The 19,234-nt window shown below is 44.4% G+C and overlaps 2 protein-coding genes across 4 annotated transcripts in view; one reads left to right on the top strand and one right to left on the bottom strand.

The window, feature by feature from the left end:
- Positions 1–6,051, bottom strand: part of ERAP1 (endoplasmic reticulum aminopeptidase 1) — a 145,886-nt gene extending 139,835 nt beyond the window's left edge. The window contains exon 1 of the mRNA XM_056537567.1: positions 5,932–6,051. The gene's annotated coding sequence lies outside the window, so the exon portion shown is untranslated. The remainder of the gene's footprint in view (positions 1–5,931) is intronic.
- Positions 1–19,234, top strand: part of LNPEP (leucyl and cystinyl aminopeptidase) — a 125,748-nt gene that overhangs the window by 63,994 nt on the left and 42,520 nt on the right. For all 3 annotated transcript variants that reach the window (XM_056537562.1, XM_056537561.1, XM_056537563.1), the window contains exons 6-7: positions 292–446; positions 1,832–1,945. In XM_056537562.1, coding sequence (XP_056393537.1) covers positions 292–446; positions 1,832–1,945 — 269 coding nt within the window. The remainder of the gene's footprint in view (positions 1–291; positions 447–1,831; positions 1,946–19,234) is intronic.

The following is a 19,234-nucleotide window of genomic DNA, read 5'->3' as shown; positions in this document are numbered from 1 at the left end:
GTGCTCGGACCATGCAGACATTGCAGTCCCCATAGATGGCAATGTCTGGGAAGTAGATAAGGGAACATTGAGCAAATTCAATGTTCTGGCAGAATTTTTTTTTTGCAGAATTCCAATTGAACATACCGTAGTGTGAACCCGGCCTAAGACTCAGGACACATGGTACGCTGATGGTTATCAATCAGCAGCACTATATGTTATCATTTTTTATCATGTATTTCTTACAAAGTTAAGTTTTTCTACTTATGAGCATTCATATTTTTTTTTATTATGACTTGTCATATTCTATAGACCTAGTGGCTATACCAGACATTCAAGCAGGAGCAATGGAAAACTGGGGTCTGCTTACATTCCGGGAGACCACACTTCTTTACAAAGAGAACTCCTCATCACTTATGGATAAGCAGCTGATCACTCAAGTCATCGCTCATGAGCTGGCCCATCAGGTACACTTATGTTAGACTTAATATGGTGCTGGATGGAAGTTTTATGAAGTTGAAAATAAATAGTCTGAGAATTGCAAGGCCCCTGTCTGAATTTGTCACTAAATTCATGCTGCCCTATCTGCCGGCAGAGGGTTAGGGGCTGTAGCTGTTAAAATGGACTTAAGGCCAACCCAAATAAATACCTAGTGGCATTTTTTTTACACAAAGTACATTAGAAAGATGTTTTATATACCATAAGGAGTGCAATAGCAAAAATTAGTTTTTTTTAACAAATCATCTTACAATGAAATCAAGCATTGGAATTCAACTAATTCCACAAATAAAATAAATCAATAACTATTCCCCGCCTCCCAGATCCCCCACCCCAATTCTAAACTCCCATACCCAAGAGGGAAAAAGGTGGCGGAGAAGGAAGGTGAGAGAGAGCACAAGAGCACAAAGGAAAAATAAAGATAGAAAAGATAAGGAGAGAAAAAAAAATTTGAAAATTTGAAGTATAGATTCGGCCTGTTCTTCATATGTCTTTTGTCTCTACTTCCCCATACGTACCGCTAGTTTACTAGCCTTCCTGTGTTGTTAGACTATCCATAAATTGATGCCATTTCCCCCATACGCTCAAAAATTTTGGGAGTTGATACTGGGCTGCTGCTATAGACTGTTCCATGAGATAGTTTGTATTAGTTTTGATTAGTTTTGATGAGTGCCCCTTTAATATTAATACTGGAGTGGATAACCCCACCCATCACCTCATATTCACTCCCATTATTAAAATTAAGTTCACAACCATCTGACCGATACCCTTAGTTGTCAGACAACCTGTAAACCCTTATATCTCGGGAACAGGTAGGCATATCAAGAAACTGTAAAAAGGTGTACAGGGCACCCTAAGCTATTTAACGATAATGCAATCTTATGTTTTGAGGGTTGGCCACTTGTCCTCTTTAAGCAGATAACTATATATGTACAAGCTCTGTGTGATTCCAAAGATCTCAGACCCCACACCGACCAAAATATCTGACCTGTGGCTATCACATGTCAGAAGTTTTTAAAAGTAATAGCTACCCTTTCAACATGGGTCATGGCCATTATAAATCTCTTTCACACAATTGTATTACTGGGTTTGACCAAAATTATTGAATGTGCTGTGAAAGTGTTCCATTTTTATCATGCTGAGGAGCTCACAGGGCTGAAATGTGAAAGGAGTATTCTTATGTGATTTTGTCTGGACAAGCCAGTCGAATAAAGTAAATAGAAGTGTTGGATTCTAAAGTCTATTTTGTTCTAGTGACTTTAGGGGTCCAGTGTTTAGACCTCCACCAGTCTAACACAAAATATATCTATTATCCTACCTATATCCTACCATTCTCAATGCTTTTGTCTCGTAGTGGTTTGGAAACCTTGTGACCATGGAGTGGTGGAATGATCTATGGCTAAATGAAGGCTTCGCAACATACATGGAGTACTTTGCTTTGCAGTCAAAGTTTCAAGACCTGAATGCCGTGAGTAACACAGAATCTCTTAATGTTGTGTACATCTTATCATTGCTGTGATTCTCTGGGGATAACAATTGCATTGTAGGAATTCTGAAAAGGGGAGTGTGGGTTCACATGGCTTGGCAAAGATGTAAAAACTAATATATAAGAAGTATACTGAAATTAGAGTTGTGGCTTTGTTTTCATAGATCTATAACTTATTCCCTATCCTTTGGATAAGGGGTAATTTTTTTTTCACTACAGTACTCCTTGAAAAACAAATACAAAATAATTCTCTACGCCCCCCCCCCCTTCTCCCTCACCCCACCACCACCAAGAACATTTATTGTTACTCAGACATCTTCCAGCAGCTGTTGGATTCTCCAGAGGAAAAAGGGGAGCCTCTTCTTCAAAATATCAGATTGTGGCAACACCACAGGTGGAAGGAAGGTAGAGTTAACTTTTTCATGACGCAAGGACACCGTTAACCTACACAGTCCAAGGATGAGATAGCTTCGCCTGGCCCAAGCGAGGGGACAAGGATGACACCGATGCAAGGTTACGAATAACTATCTTTACTGTTGCAGGAATTAGTAAATCTGTGACAGTGCAGACTTTGGTGCAGAGTGTAACTCTAGGAGCCTTTCGCCTTGCTGAGACTTGTAGTGGGTGGAACTGCAGATTAGTGATTATGGCAGCCCACACTGGATTTAGAGACTTTGTGCTGACTGACTAAAGACTATGTTTCTCCCCGAAGACTCAGGGCTTACTGCCAGGCTTTGACTTTCACATATGTGCTGAGGTTTTCCTGAGATTGGTGTGGCTGCAGACTTTAGGCTCTTTTATTCAGATCTCCTCACTCTGTTCCTCAATTCTTCAACTCCGAGACTCCTCTCACACTTAACTCTACTTCAGCTCACACTGAGCTCTGCACTAGAACTGCACACAACACCAGACTCCTCCCAACTAAACAACTCCTCGCCCCCCACACTACATAAAGGCCAATGTTGGAGTGCACCCATTGGGGCATCAGGGTCACCGGGTCACTCTGGAGCATTTCCTTAAGGGTACAGTACATCATTTAACACAACATAACACAGGAATACAACACAGTATAATGAATTACACAACGGAGCAGTGGGCCCAACACAGGGATGTCTTAGGCAATCTTTAGCCTACAGGACAGCATTTAGTGCTGAGACACAACAAGATTATTTAGGAGGAAAGATTGTTGCTCTCTAAGGGGAGCTATGTCTGTTCTGGGATTTGTGACCTCATGCATTCCAGCAGTACCAGGGAATCAAGCTTACTTTAGACTACTGCAAAAATGATTCTGTCCTATGTAACCGACAACAATATCAATCTACTTTCTTGTCTAAAAATCCCTAAGCTGATGGTTGTCCACATGAAACCTGAGAAAGAAGAATCCTTTGTTATCCTCATCCAAAAATCACAAACCACAAAGATGCAAGTCTTCTGGGTTGGGGGACCCAAGTGAGTTCAAATTTCTTTCAGGGACCTTGTTCACCACAGACAAAAATAAATAAATAAGAAATGCGCTCCTCCAACTAGAGAGAACTAAGAGCACTCAGGAGTGTCTAGAGATTTTTCATATCTGGATCCTATCAGGCAATGTCACTATGGTCGCCCATCTGAGATATCAAAGGAGCTCTAAGAATCTTGGCTACATTAGTATTGACTAGGTACTGGAAGAAGAAGGAGATTCCAAGAATGATAGTGGTACCTGATGCCATAAGTCATAGCTTCCGATTGGAAGAAATGATGGCAATATGGGGAGGTACAACAAAGCCTTCTATACCCTTGGATACAATATGATAAAACTTACCATTCTTTAGAAGGGATAGTGGTCTTTTCCCGTATATAACTAATGATTATTGTATCTGTGAAATGTTTTGGGCATATGCACACTTTATGATCTGGTATAAAGCACCGTACAATAATGTTGTAGTATATGAATTCAAATTCCTCTTCTAGTTTCTTAAACTCGTATGTTCACCATGTTGGTGATATATAATTCTATACTGATTTTGTAACCTATATGTGGCAGATATCTACTAAATTATTTTCCTATGCATTGATCATGATGCCACATTTGTATAATGATACTTGTAATGCTTTGAAAGCCTTAATAAAAACATTTTGAAGAAAAAAAAAGGGGATCTCAAAGAAGTCTTTAGTCTTAAGAATCTTTCCTCAAGGATCTTCAGCTAGGCTAAGAAGAACATTTTATCCCTCTCAACTACTTACCTCAATGGCATAGAAAACGTATTGGCAAACTTTTACAGCCATCACAGGGTGGATCTGGGAGGCTGGTGTCTAAAGGAAGAGGTCTTTTAGATGATATCTTGCCACTGGGTAATCCCAAAAGTCAACCATTTTCCACCAAAAATAACTGGGAAGTGATTACATTCTTTTCTCTGAACCCTCAAGATCACCCTCTGATGGTTCCATCTGTCATATTCCTTTCCATCAACCCCCTTCCTTCCACGTATTTATCAGAAGATTCTAGCAGGAAAAACCAAGGTCCTTCTCATAGCCCCATATTGACCCAGACAAGCCTGGTTTAACCTTCTAGAACAGCTAGCATGGATTCCCCATACATCTACCAATATCTCAAGATCTACTTTATCAAGGGAAGATAGTTCATCCAGACCGTCACAATCTATAACTATCTGCATGGATTTAAAGAGGCCATTCTATTAAAAAAAAAGGACTGTCTAAGGAGGTGATCAATTCTAAAGAAGAGTTGCAAACTGGTCACCAATGCCATATATTAAAAAATCTGGAAGATGGTTTTTAACATGAAAATGAATAGGAATTGGGTGGCTACACACTATGAGAATGAACGCTGTTTACACCGTGGTACTGAGTTACACCCTACCCAAAAGGTACCAAGGAAATCAAAAATAAGTGGAACCAGCCTTCTAGTGTGGACAGGAATTAAATTGTTCTGAATGTAGGGTTTAAAAAATGCTTAAAATTTTTTTTCAAAACTTTTTTGAAGAAAAACTGAGGATGCAGCTCGTTCTCTGTCAATAAATGTATATTTTATTAGAAATGATTGAATAGATTTATAAAATAAAGCATATACAATCTGAGCAGGACCCTTGCTACAGATTCAGATGGGTAATATCACAATAAAACATATAATAAAATGCAATGAATATGCTGTTTAGTGAATGTAATCTGCCGCTTTTCTGAACTTAAAAAACTTTTTTATATATATATATATATATATATATATATATATATATATATATATATATCAACTGGCTCCAGAAAGTTAAACAGATTTGTAAATTACTTCTATAAAAAAAAATCTTAATCCTTTCAGTACTTATGAGCTGCTGAAGCTGAGTTGTTCTTTTCTGTCTAAGTGCTCTCTGATGATACGTGTCTCGGGAATTGTCCAGAGTAGACGCAAATCCCCATAGCAAACCTCTTCTACTCTGTGCAGTTCCCGAGACAAGCAGAGATGTCAGCAGTGAGCACTGTTGCCAGCCAGAAAAGAATAACTCCACTTCAGCAGCTGATAATTATTATTATTGGAAGGATTAAGATTTTTTAATAGAAGTAATTTAAATTTATAAATCTGTTTACATTTCTGGAGCCAGTTGATTTATATATATATATATATATATATATATATATATATATATATATATATATATAACAAGTTTTTTTTCCTGGAATACCCCTTTAAATCCAAATGGTAATTCTGGTACTAGGATCGTAACATAGGATGTATATATGTCATTAAAACCTGTATATTTACAATATAAAGGCGTCTTTAAAGGAAAAATAGTATCTTTTGATAGTGCCGAATGCTGATTTGGAACAGTTTATGGCCGTCTGTTAGTACTACCGCACAAGCAATTTGAGATAGGAATAAATACAGTTGGAAAGAAAATCGTTATGACAAACTACTCATCTGTAACAGTTATGCCCCACAGGTTGGCACGGGCTGCTCCTGGCCTAAAGTTGTCTTTTACCTGTAGTCCCAAAGTAGAGATCATAGCTGTATACGGGTGAAGTGAAGCTCGTAGCTGTAAGAAGATAACGATGAGAAGCGCTGTTTGTGTGGTACAGCGTGCAGGTGCTGGCTCCCTTGGCTGCTCTGTGTCATGGACCGGCGTCCGGCTCAGGATGGTGGTAGTTGAGTAGCACAGGTAGTGTTGGCAAACCTGATCAGAGAGCTATCCTCGTGCAGCAGTTAGGCGTATAAACACACAATGTGGTGGTCCTAGGTTGCGGGGACTGGGGCACTTGTGAGGAGCTGATCATAAGAATTTGCAGAAGCAGTAGGGTGGCAACGGTAGTTAGTAGATTGCGTGGGTATCTTCAGATGCGTTTCGGGGGAGTCCCCCTTTATCAATCGCTGTATGTGACTGAATGGGGTATGGCAGGCTTTTATAGTGTGCCATTTTGATTGGTAACCATTTGTCAGTGGAACACTTATTTCACAGGATCAGGGGTTGTGCATTGGAAGTTAAATAAAGAAATAAAAAACAAACAAAGCAAAACATATGCATACGTACATATAGTAGCTTCCATTAATAGCTAAAATACATTCGAAAAATAATGAAATTAAAATAGAATATAAAGTTTAAAAGAGAATATACCAGCTAAAACCTAATTTTCGCAATAAGGACTAATGGTAATGTCCCCAGTAAAAGAGCAATACATATGGATATGTGTGTCACAATGGTGTATGATGAATGTATATCATACATGCATAACCTGGATAAGTGATACTAATCTTGATGTGTTGATGTTCATATAGGGAAGTGCATGTCAGAATAGAAAAATAAATGGAATATAGATTATTGAAAATGAATATAATATGGTAGATTAGGATGGACATGGGGAAAAATGAGCATATCAATAAAATTATGAAAATAAATATAAATAAAAATAGAATAAATTGAGATGAAAAATTTAAAAAAGATAAATAAAAATAAAATATAAATAAAGTTGCGGTAAGAAAAATGGACATCTGCGGATAACTGATAGTGAGACTTGCTAGAAGGAAAGTCCTGTGTGTTAGGTATTGGACGGGGAACAGATCAGAGCCCAACAGGAGTTCTAAAGGAATCCAAATAACTCCAACTCTGAATTCAGACCTTTGGGTTCCACATTGGTGGAAACCTTTGATGGATAGCAAAGTATCGTTTCTTTATGTGTGTGAATTTTGTATGGTTGGAGCAACTCAGACCTAAATTCGGGGCTTTAGTGTATATGATTTTTCGGGACAGGTGGTATGATATGATGTAATGATTTATCTTGATGTAAAAGGTGCTAATTGTTGTGGATGGTTGTTTCAGCTTTCTTATGTGCGTTATTATAGGGTAATATGAGGCAAATCTTGTTATCAGTGTGATCTTTGATTTTTGGGGTGTCTTCGAAATATGAAGATCTCTCTTGTTGTGAAATCTTGGACATTGCATTCTGGAGGATTCTATGTGGATAACAAACTCTTCTTGAAATTTGGTAGTGAGGTCTTGTGCTTCAAATATGAATTGCACAGTTTCAGTGCAATTCCTGGGTAAATGACAACTGGAAAATAATATAAAACCGTTTTGTGGAAGTGGGCTTGTGGAATGTACTACATGCAGGTTTTCCTGAGGAACTGGAGATGGTGAGGTCTAAGAATTCTATCTGGGAATAATCAGTGGATGATGTAAATTTGAGGTTGTGGTAATTTGTGTTTAAATTTTGGATGAAAGCGACTAGTTCTATGGGCGATTTGTCCCAGAGGAGTATGAGATCATCAATGTAGCGCCGCAATTGGACCAAACCGGCGCCTAGGTGGGGAGTCATGGTAGACTCCTCCCATGCTGACATAAATAGGTTGTAAATCACTTGTCGAGGAAAACTGATGTATAAATCCTCAATATATATATATATATATATATATATATATATGATAAAAATGCCCTTAATGATAATTTAGTAGACAACCAACACTCTCAAAATCATTGATTAGGCCTAAGTTATAAAGCACAGTTGAGTGAGTCAAAACTGATTATGATAACAATCCAACGTATGAGCGGAGTTCATTCAGTATATATGATACATGTCGAATGATGCGTCCCCTATATTATACATATGACGCCGGCCTAATCCAGAGTACGGCCAAATTGAGGTGGATATAACTCTGTATTAACCCCATGTATTAGCCGCAAAAAACTGCACATCAAGAGTAGTGAAGTAGTCCCAGAATTGTTTCAGCAGGACTATATAGATACACTTTAGATGACCTCCAAGAACAGGTAAAATTCAAGACCAGGACTCCCAATTAGAAATCAATGCACTCCTAGACCTACAATCAGTCCATCATGGTCAGTACAATAGCGGTTCCCTTTCTATGTGATGGTTGCTGTGGTAAGTGATGATGGTTGCACAATAGTAGGCGTGTCAAAGATGTGACAACAATAAAGGGAAAAAGAAGGGACGATAAAGTTCCCAATCTTCGGCTCAATGGCCTTCCCTGGTTTGGCAGCTCAGACGCGTGGACCCACGATAACGTGTGTGACTAGGTAGGTTTAGACTAGGTAGGGTCTTCCAAGGAGTAGGGGTTCACCTGTATCCTATACCCCGTCCCTTCCTGATCAATGATCTGTGCACATTGTCGGATCAAGAGACATAATTCTGTATTGTCAGTGAATCCTTTTATGTCTATATGTATTTATGTTTTCAATAAAGATTAAAATTTTATAACTTAGGCCTAATCAATGATTTTGAGAGTGTTGGTCATAAATAGGTTGGCATAACTAGACACAAATCTGGTTCCCATGGTGGTGCCTGTCTGCTGTAAATAATAATTGGGATGCCATGTCAGGTTTTCAGTAATGTTCATTATCTGGGTTGTATCTTTTAAATAGTGGGGTAGTTCTGAACGTATGGTTGCAGGAATTGGTCAATGTATTGTGATAAGTTGGATGTGATTGAACCTATGCCACAGACTATTGGGCAGCCGGGGAGGTTAGTTGGGTCTTTGTGGATCTTGAGGACTGTGTAATACATGGGGATTCTCTCTTGTTTTCCTACCAGAAATTTTTTTTTTTTTTCGGTAAGTATCCCAATTTTGGATGCCTCATTACATAATTGTGTGAGTTCTGCACTATATTGGTTCGTGGGGTCTTTTGGGAGTAGCAGGTAAGTCTTTGTGTCTGTAGTTGTGTAAGGCACTCTTTGTTATATTGATCTGTGTCGAGTATCCCGATACCCCCGCCTTCGTCTGCTGGACGTATTGTGATACCTTTGTCCTGCTGGAGCTGTTGTATAGCCTGTCTTTCTTTCTGTGTAAGATTGAATTTGTTAATTGTTGTGGGATTGAGTCTCCGGATGTCATTTAAGAAATGTATTTATTTAAAAAAATATATTTTAAACCCTGTATTCAGACTAATTAAATTCCTGTCCACACCTAGAAGGCTGATTCCACTGATTTGTGCTAGTTCCATAGACCTAGTTCCAGGGCAACCCAGTGTCCCTAGGATTTTAAACTTTCTTCAGTCAGGCCTTTGTAAAGGTTTAATACCAAGTATTGTGACATTCCAGATTTCTGCCATGTATAACTATGATTTAGCTAATCAGAGGTGGATTAACATGAGAGCAGCCTAATCTCTGAGGATTGTATTAGACTAAATACTCATCCGACCTGCTGCCTTTTTTCTTGTTAGAATCCTAGAAAAGTTACTGAAGAAAGATTTAATTCCATAGATGTCCGGACAGCTGTCTTTCTTTTACATTGAGATCACCAAGTCCTGGATAATATAGAAGATAATATAGATATGTTGTTCCAGGAGATAAACAAGGGTAGTTGATATGCTACTGGTGGTGCTGTCACACAGAGTAAATGTGGACTCTTTAAAGGGGTACTCCGGTGAAAAATATTTTTTTCAAATCATGTGGGCCATAAAGTTAAACAGATTTGTAACTTACCTCTATAAAAAAAATCTTATTCCTTCCAGTAGTTATCAGATGCTGTATACTCCAGATAAAGTTAAGTAGTTCTTTTCTGTCTGACCATAGTGCTCTCTGCTGACACCTCTCTCCATGTCAGGAACTGTCCCGAGTAGGAGAGGTTTGCTATGGATATTTTCTCCTGCTCTGGACAGTTCCTGACATGTACAGAGGTGTCAGCAGAGAGCACTGTGGTCAGACTGAAATGAACAACTCAACTTCCTCTGGAGCATACAGCAGCTGATAAATACTGGAAGGATTAAAGGGGTTCTCCGGTGCTTAGACATCGTATCCTTTGGATAGGGGATAAGATGCCTGATCGCGGGAGTCCTGCCGCTGGGGACCCCCGTGATCTTGCACGCGGCACCCCGTTTGTAATCAGTCCCTGGAGCGTGTTCGCTCCGGGTCTGATTACTGTCGATCACGGGGCCTGCGGCGTGTGACGTTGCGCCTCCACCCCCGTGTGACTTCACGCTCCGCCCCTCAATGCAAGTCTATGCAAAGCTATCACGCCCCCTCCTGTAGGCTTGCATTGAGGGGCGGAGCGTGGCGTCACACGGGGGCGGAGGCGTGACGTCACAGGCCGTCGGCCCTGTGGTCGCCGGTAATCAGACCCGGAGCGAACACCCTATGGGCACTGATGACAAACGGGGTGCCGCGTGCAAGATCACGGGGGTCCCCAGCAGCGGGACTCCCGCGATCAGGCATCTTATCCCCTATCCTTTGGATAGGGGATAAGATGTCTAAGCACTGGAGAACCCCTTTAAGATTTATTAATAGAAGTCATTTACAAATCTGTTTAACTTTCTGGAAACAGTTGATATGACATTTTTTTTTTTCCACTCGAGTACCCCTTTATATCCTCCATGGCCACTCCTATTTAACCCCTTTTATCATTTGTATATAGATTTATATATTTGTGTACAGTTTTATTATAGTTGTGAAAGGAAGGGAAGAAACTCATGGTGGCACTGTCATGGAGGGTTCAGGGAAAAGGACATACTAGTAAGACTAATCCCAGTTTTTTGCTCACACAATAGTCTTGTCTGTTACTGGACAATGCCTCGCATTATGTGCCTTATAGGTTATTATGGCAGAACATATCTTTTTGTAGGCAGAATTCCTCCACTGGGGATCACCATCTCGATTAGTCAGGAGGGTAGGCAGTCGTTCTACTCACAGCTCTGATGACATTGGACATGTTCATGAAATACAAGATCATTTTGACTGAATATCAGGTTTTAATATGTTATCAAAAAGACCACAAGATGGCACTAAAGCATTTCTTGTGAGATCGTTCATTCCGTCTCCTACTATGTATGTCTGTGTTTATAGGTGTAGAAGTCATTGCTCAGTAATGAGGTAGCGACATGTTCCGAACAGTCCAGTCTGACTTATCCCAGGGATGCTGTATAGCCAGGGTCTCAAACTGTGGCCCTCCAGATGTTGCAAAACTTCAACTCCCAGCATGCCAACGGCTGTCCAGGCATGCTGGGAGTTGAAGTTTTGCAACATCTGGAGGACAACAGTTTGAAACCACTGCTGTAAAGGATTAGGATCTGAAAATGACTGGAACCAGCCCATGTCTATGTAAAAAGCCTAATTGGCTGCATTTGTGGGAGTGGCGTGGGGTATATAAACTCCCCTCTCCCTCAGGTAGGGGCGCATGACTCGTGGGCGGTATTTCTCTTGCAGGATACTGTGTTAGGGCGTACGTCTCGGAGGTGTCAGTTGTTTGCAGTGGGTTGCAGTTATTTCGTGTTTCGTGTTTCAGGTCGGTAAGTATCACTCCTGCCGCAGGCCCAGGCCCCTGTACCGGTTACCCGCCTGCCACCTGCTCGCTGCCGCTCTGGGGGAGCGCTGCTCCTGCGGGTCGCGCGGCCCGTCCTCTCCTGCCGGCTGTCAGCACTCGCTCGGCTGGCCGGGGGGGGGGGGAACGGGTTGTTGGGCCCTGCACTACGGCGTTCTCCCCGGTGTTGCGCTTCCGGGTGTGGGTGGGGGACCTCCCTGGTTCAGCCGCGCCGCCGCCGCTCGTCGGCCCGGCCGCTCCGTCCGGGCCTGGTGCCCCGCTTCCACGCCATCTCCTGCCTCGTGCGCTGGCTGGGCGGGGCTTCTGGCCCGGGGGGGGGGGGCGGGGTTCTGTGACGGCATCGTCCGGCGCCGCGGCGCTGCCGCTGCTCAGCCGTAGGACGCTGCCGCTGACGGCCTCCACACAAACGGCCCTGGCCATAGGGGAGGGGTTTCCCAGGACCCGCAATACAGTCCCGCTCCCCTTCGCCGCTCGGCTGGGGGGGGGGGGGGGTCGATTCGGTTTCAGTTAGAGCCACGCACGGAGGCCACAGCTTCCCTCCAGTGGCACGTAGGCCCTACTAATCACGCCGGATTTCTCCAGGGAGCAGCGACTCTTTTCCCACCACTGCTCCAGCACCCCCCCTCCCCCCCCCCCCCCCGTTTTCACATACAATGGGTGGGCACATGGCAGGAGTCGCCAGGCCCAGCAGGTCCTGGTTGCCAGGGGGAGGGGGTGTCAAGGGAGCGGGGTTGGGAGCTGCTTGTCACCACTACGGCACGGAACTTGTTTGCTTGATGTCACTGTATGCATATATTTAGCTTGACGGCCGGTGGCTCGTCAACGTTGGCAGTCACGGTCAGTCAGGGTGCTTCCTGCCTCATCACGTTTTGCTTGCTCCACAGGGTACCAGGTGGTCGGATTGTGTCCGTATTCCCGTATACATCTCATACAGCTTTCAGTTGAGGTACTTACAGAATCAATATTAGAGAGGGGAACCGTATGTTCTCCCCCCGTCTATCACTCCATACTCATCCCGTACATTTACGCAGTCACGAGCACTCCCACCACCGGTTAGGACGCTGCTACTGACACGTCTTCAGAGCCACGTGCGTCACCACACTCACGTCAATCGGCCCCAGCCTGACTCAATTTCAGTTGGGGCTTGACGACATGGTTATTTCTGACTCTTCTTCAGAACGACTCGACATCACTCATAGGCAGAGGATCACCTGCGTCTGACTCATCTTCAGTGGGGTCCTCTGCGTATGCTGTTCTGACTCTTCTTCAGCGCAACAGCATACATTTAGCCTCAGTTTCAGTATCACACTTTCCTCCATCACGCCTTTTCGGTCGGTCACATTCATGTGTAATTAATCTTTTCCTTTAAAATATCCACAGCCGGAAGCCATTACCGTGCGGTCAGTACTCCCGGTGTTGGAAGCTTTTCAGGAAATTCAGCAGGTCAGTTCCCTCCTGTAGCCAGGAGAACGAAAAAAAAAAAAAAAAAAACCTGTGTACAGAGAGTATATATACATATATAGGGAGGGTATATATATATATATATTTTCTTTTTCACTAGTCATTTTTTATTGTTCTCTTTTCCTCTTATTCTTGCCGGCACCCTTCTATGGCCCGGACAGGTTGTCAGCAGCATGTCTCAGCCAACGGATATCGAGGAGGCACTCTCGGTTCCTGAGACTCCTGCCAGGGCCTCGGACCGAGGCAGCTTGCCCTCGTACAGGTCCTGGACCATCCCCAGGCTAATGGAAGAGTTGAGAAGGAGGGGTGTCCCCTTTCCGGCCTCAGCTAGGAAGGGCGAGTTATTCAACTTGCTGAAAGCTGACCAAGCCCCCCGGGGTAGCCAGGCTGCGGCCCAGGATCAAGTTTCAAGCGCCTCCTTGTCTCAGCTTCACACGATGATGACTGAGGTGCTTACGACGGTGTCAGGTTTCAAGGCTAGGCTAGACCTAATGGAACTCTCCAGGAGCGACGTAGCAGTCCCGACCGCAGCGTCGCCCACGGCTTCTACCTCTCAGGCCACGCCTTCAGGTATGCCACATCCTCCACCGATCATCACGCCCGCACATTTCATCCCGGCAGCCATAAAAAAGGACATCCTTGAGGGAAAAGAGGTCAACCTCGCCTCTCTGCTAATTGCCACCACGGACGTACATGATACCAAAACCGTTGCCTGCGGGGAGCTGGCGGTCACGTTCAAAAGCAAGGACGCTAGGCTCAGCAGGAAGTTGAGTGTCACTGAGTTTGTGCTGGCATTTGGACTATTCAGGGACGTACTCTGTTCAGTCAGCCCTGGCCGCAGAGAGGAGTTGGACCTGTACTTACACAGGGTTGTGCAGATGGCGTACAAGTACGGGGGTACCACGTTCTACGAGTACCACAAGTCTTTTTCAGCAAAAGCAGCAGCCGCATACGCGCAGTTCGGCTACGTCACCAACTGGGGGTCCATAGACACGGAGCTATACTGCGAACATTTCGCGGGTCTGAAAGCCCCCTCCTGCACCGCATGCGGGGTGACCACGCATTCCTCCAGCTGGTGCCCGCAGGTCAGCAACCCAGGGGAACCCAGCACCAGTAGGAGCCTGAACGCCTTCACCCCTCCAGCTCCAAGGAACGTGGCCGCCCTAGATAGGCTCGGTAGACCAGTGAGGTACCTGGGCAAGACCCAGATCTGCAATAACTTCAATCTTTCCTCCTGCGTGTACAGCAATTGCAGACTACTACATGTGTGTTTCATTTGTTTCAGGGCTCACCCCAGCTCTATCTGCTCCCAGAAGGGCCCTCAGGCATGACTAGGCGTGGTACAGGTCCAGGTCCTCGCCCAGGTCCTAGCTGGTCATCCTGAGCCCGACTGGGTGAGATGGCTGGTGGCGGGTTTCTGCGATGGGTTCCACACAGGTTTGGTCGCTTTGCCGCAAAGCACGCATGAATGTGGTAACCTGTCGTCAGCCCTTTCTGAGCCAGAGATCGTGTCCGGGCTAATCCAGCAGGAACTGGCAAAAGGTTTCATGATAGGTCCCTTTGATGTGCCCCCTTTTCCATGTTGGAGAGTCAGCCCTCTGGGGCTTGCCACAGGCAAATTTTCCAATAAAAGAAGATTAATCTATGACCTCTCAGCGCCTTATTCCTCCATCATTCCCAGCATCAATGCTTTAATCCCCTCCGACGAGTTCTCCATGAAATATGCTACTATTGACCGAGCCATACAGATCATCCTACAGTCAGGGAGAAACACTTGGTTGTCCAAAGCGGACATAACGGACGCTTTCAAACTACTCCCGATCAGACAAGACCTCTGGCAATGGCACGGTGTCAGGTGGCTGGACAAGTATTATTTCGCAGTTAAGCTCACATTCGGGGCAAAGAGCAGCCCCTGGCTCTTTGACCAACTAGCCACAGCACTGCATTGGGCACTCCAGAACGTGGCTGACTGCCAGCACGTCATACATTACCTGGATGACTTCTTACTACTCGAACATCCTAGTCTCGCTCCTCTCAACCTCACTTCACTACTGTCTCTGTTCAAGGAAATCGGGGTCCCAGTGGCACCTCACAAGACGGAGGGCCCCGTCAGGCAACTGGTGTTCTTGGGCGTCATCCTAGACACTGTAAACATGCAGGCTAGGCTTCCCCAGGAGAAACTAGTCAGAACCCGGGAGATGATACACAACCTATCCAGGAGTCGCACAGTAACCAGGGTCGAACTCCAGAGCCTCCTGGGCATGATGGCTTTCGCTATGAGGATCATCCCGCAGGGGAGAGCCTTCATATCCAGACTTTTGGACCTTCTCCCTTCAGTATCGGGTCAGAGGCAGGTCATCCACATCAACAATGAGGCGATGGCTGACCTACTCATGTGGGATCACTTCTTGGAGAGCTGGAACGGTGTCTCTTTCTTCGTTCCCCCTTTATCAGACTGGTCCCCGACTATAGTGTCCGATGCCTCATCGGTTGGCTTCGCAGCCATTTTCGGGAACAAATGGTTAGCCGGCCCCTGGCCAGCTGAGATCCGCAACATTCCTGACTTCACAGTAACTTCAGCCCTGTTTGAAACATTTCCCATCGTAGCCGCCGCTGCTGTCTGGGGAAACTCCTGGGCTAACTCCACAGTTCGATTTCTGTGCGATAATTCCGCTACGGTCGACATTCTCAACAGAGGACGCTCTAGGTCCCCCCACATAATGCGCTTTGTCAGGAGGTTCATTCTGTTGTCTCTCCAGCACAATTTCCATTTTTTGATCGAGCACATAGAAGGTAGGAAGAACTTGGCGGCTGATGCACTCTCTCGGGCTAAATTCGGTGTGTTTTTTCAGGTACAACCAGACGCAGACCGGGTCGGAGTCCCGGTGCCTCCGTTCCAACAACTGCTAACGGACTAGCCAGATACGTCTCCATTGCCAACACTCTAATCAAGAAGTCTTTAGCTCCCAGCACGATCCGGGCTTATGATACCGCTTTGGCGATTTTCTCCTCCTTCATGCAGGGCTTAGGGCTTTCCCCCACAATCACTTTACACTCTGCCCTAGCTTTTGTTGGTTTTTGCCATTCTTCTTTACACTTATCCCAGAACACCATCAAACTTCACTTAACAGGTCTTCAACACCACAGGTCACTCTCGCACCCTCACGCCTCTTCTCTACTCTCTGCTCATCCGATCAAAGCAGCACTCAAGGGCATTTCAGTCTTGTCGCACCCCAAATCTCTTTCTCGCGCTCCGGTCACGGGGGATCTTTTCCGGGCCATGTCTTCCTTACTGGACACGCACCCTTTTGGCTTTCACCTCAGCACGGTCATCAAAGCTGCCATACACCTTGCTTTTTACGGCTTCCTTAGACCGGGGGAGTTCACGCGCACTGGCTGCCGAGCACCCGGGCCGACCCTGAGCCAGCTATCATCCAACAGGCTAGGTTTCACTTTCACCCTTCCGTCCACCAAAACCTGCAGATGGGGAGCATCCATCAGATATTTCCCCACCTCACATCAGTGGTGCCCAGTCTCGTCTCTCACCGACCTCCTCTCAATGCTGTCCGGGCAAGCAGCGGACAGTCCGCTCCTCCCGGTGGCTGGGCATGCTCTGTCTTCCTCCCAGTTTACCAGATACGTCCGCTCCCTAGTCACCATGCTAGGTCATGATCCCGCTGTCATCTCAGGACACTCATTCAGGATCGGAGCGGCCTCCGCAGCCTCCAAACATGATGTCCCAGCTCACATCATTAAGAAGCTAGGCCGCTGGAACTCCAGCTGTTTTGACCGGTACATTCCGGATCCCTCTACCGAAATGGCTAATGTGTTTAAAGTGTTGGCGTTGTGATACAAATAAAATAGAGTTACACCCTACTCTTGACTCTTTGCCCTCTATAGGCGTGCCCTCGGTCGCGGTTATTGGGCACACCTCATCCGCTGTTTGTATTTCTTAAATTCTGTACTAGGTCTACCGAGGTTCCAAGGCTCAGAACGGTAAGTACTCTTGTTCTCCTTTTTCGTATACTTGCTCGTTCGGCCTTTCGAGCCATGACCACAAGTAAAAAGCCTAATTGGCTGCATTTGTGGGAGTGGCGTGGGGTATATAAACTCCCCTCTCCCTCAGGTAGGGGCGCATGACTCGTGGGCGTCACCCACCCAACCCTCCCTTTTTTCTATCATAATCCATACATAGGGCATGCCCTCTATAGGCGTGCCCTCGGTCGCGGTTATTGGGCACACCTCATCCGCTGTTTGTATTTCTTAAATTCTGTACTAGGTCTACCGGGGTTCCAAGGCTCAGGACGGTAAGTACTCTTGTTCTCCTTTTTCGTATACTTGCTCGTTCGGCCTTTCGAGCCATGACCACAAATATAACTCTTGCAGTCTTTCTGAATCTGCCATAGGGGAAACAGCTGCCATGAGGGGATAAACTTGATCCGCCGCAATGCCGTACTGTCCAAATGTCCGTCCACAGGTAACAAAAATCCCAGGACGTGCCAAGAAATCACTTACTTTTATTAATGGGACAGATCAGTGTATGCAGTATATAAATAACTTCTATATGGTAGATTTCAGGTAAACCATTGTTTTGAGGGGACAGAAAGATATACAGTATGTAGTAGGGATCGACCGATTATCGGTTTGGCCGATATTATCGGCCGATATTCATGATTTTGGGCATTATCGGTATCGGCAATTACCTTGCAGATAATCCGATAATGCCCCGCGCCGCAACACCCACCACACCGCGACCTGTACGGCGTACAAAAATGAGTAATAAAATATAAATATAATAGGAGCACGCGCTGGGAAATAGCTGAGAAGAATGACAATAGATACATTTATATTTAGATAGATTTATCTATTGTCATTCTTCTCAGCTATTTCCCAGCGCGTGCTCCTATTATATTTAGATTTGTAAATTACTTCTATTAAAAAAAATCTTAATCCTTCCAGTACTTATCAGCTGCTGAATACTACAGAGGAAATTCTTTTCTTTTTCGAACACAGAGCTCTCTGCTGAATCACGAGCACAGTGCTCTCTGCTGACATCTCTTGGAAGAAAGACGAGACAGAAGGGATGTGATAGAAACTTTTAAATACATAAAGAGAATCAACACGGTAAAGGAGGAGAGCATATTTAAAAGAAGAAAGAAAAACTACACAAGAGGACATCGTTTTATATTAGTGGGGCAAAGGTTTCTGCAGTAATATGAGGAATATTATTTTACTGGGAGAGTAGTGGATGCATGGAATAGCCTTCCTGCAGAAGTGGTCGCTGCAAATACAGTGAAGGAGTTTAAACATGTATGGTATGGGGTAGACATAAGGCTATCCTTCATAAAAGAAAGGGACAAAGACTATTTATAGTATTCAGAATATTGGGCAGACTGGCTGGGTCTCACTACAGTTCCACTTAAACAGGCCTCAGGCTAAGGCTCAAAGGGGCGGTGGAAAACACATTTTTTTTTTAAATCAACTGATGCCAAAAAGTTAAACAGATTTGTGAATTAATTTTATGTAAAAATCTTAATCCTTCCAATAAATATCAGCTGCTGTATGCTTCACAGGAAGTTCTTTTCTTTTTGAATTTATTTTCTGTCTGACCACAGTGCTCTCTGCTGACACCTCTGTCCATATTAGGAACTGTCCAGAGTAGGAGCAAATCCCCAGCACTGGACAATTCTAGACATGGACAGAGGTGTCAGCAGAGAGCACTGTGGTCAGACTAGAAAGAACTACACAACTTTCTCTGGAGCATACAGCATCTGATAAGTACTGGAAGGATTACGACTTTTAAATGAAGTAATTTACAAATCTGTTTAACTTTCTGGCACCAGTTGATTAGAAAAAAAAATGCTTTCTTGGGGAGTACCCCTTTAACTACAACTTCAGCTCCGGGATGTCAGCCCAGGTGAGTTAATTAATGGAAGTTGTAAAATAATATATCAAGTCTTGCATTTATTCTTTGCCAGTATCGCAAATAGACCAAAGGTATTCTATTAAATGTTAAAGGGGTACTCCACTGGCCAGCTTGGAACTAGCTTGTCATGATC

This window comes from Hyla sarda, chromosome 1, assembly GCF_029499605.1.
Source record: "Hyla sarda isolate aHylSar1 chromosome 1, aHylSar1.hap1, whole genome shotgun sequence".
Lineage (NCBI taxonomy): Eukaryota > Metazoa > Chordata > Amphibia > Anura > Hylidae > Hyla > Hyla sarda.
Note: the sequence above shows the minus strand (reverse complement) of the source record. Positions and strands in the feature narration are given on the sequence as shown.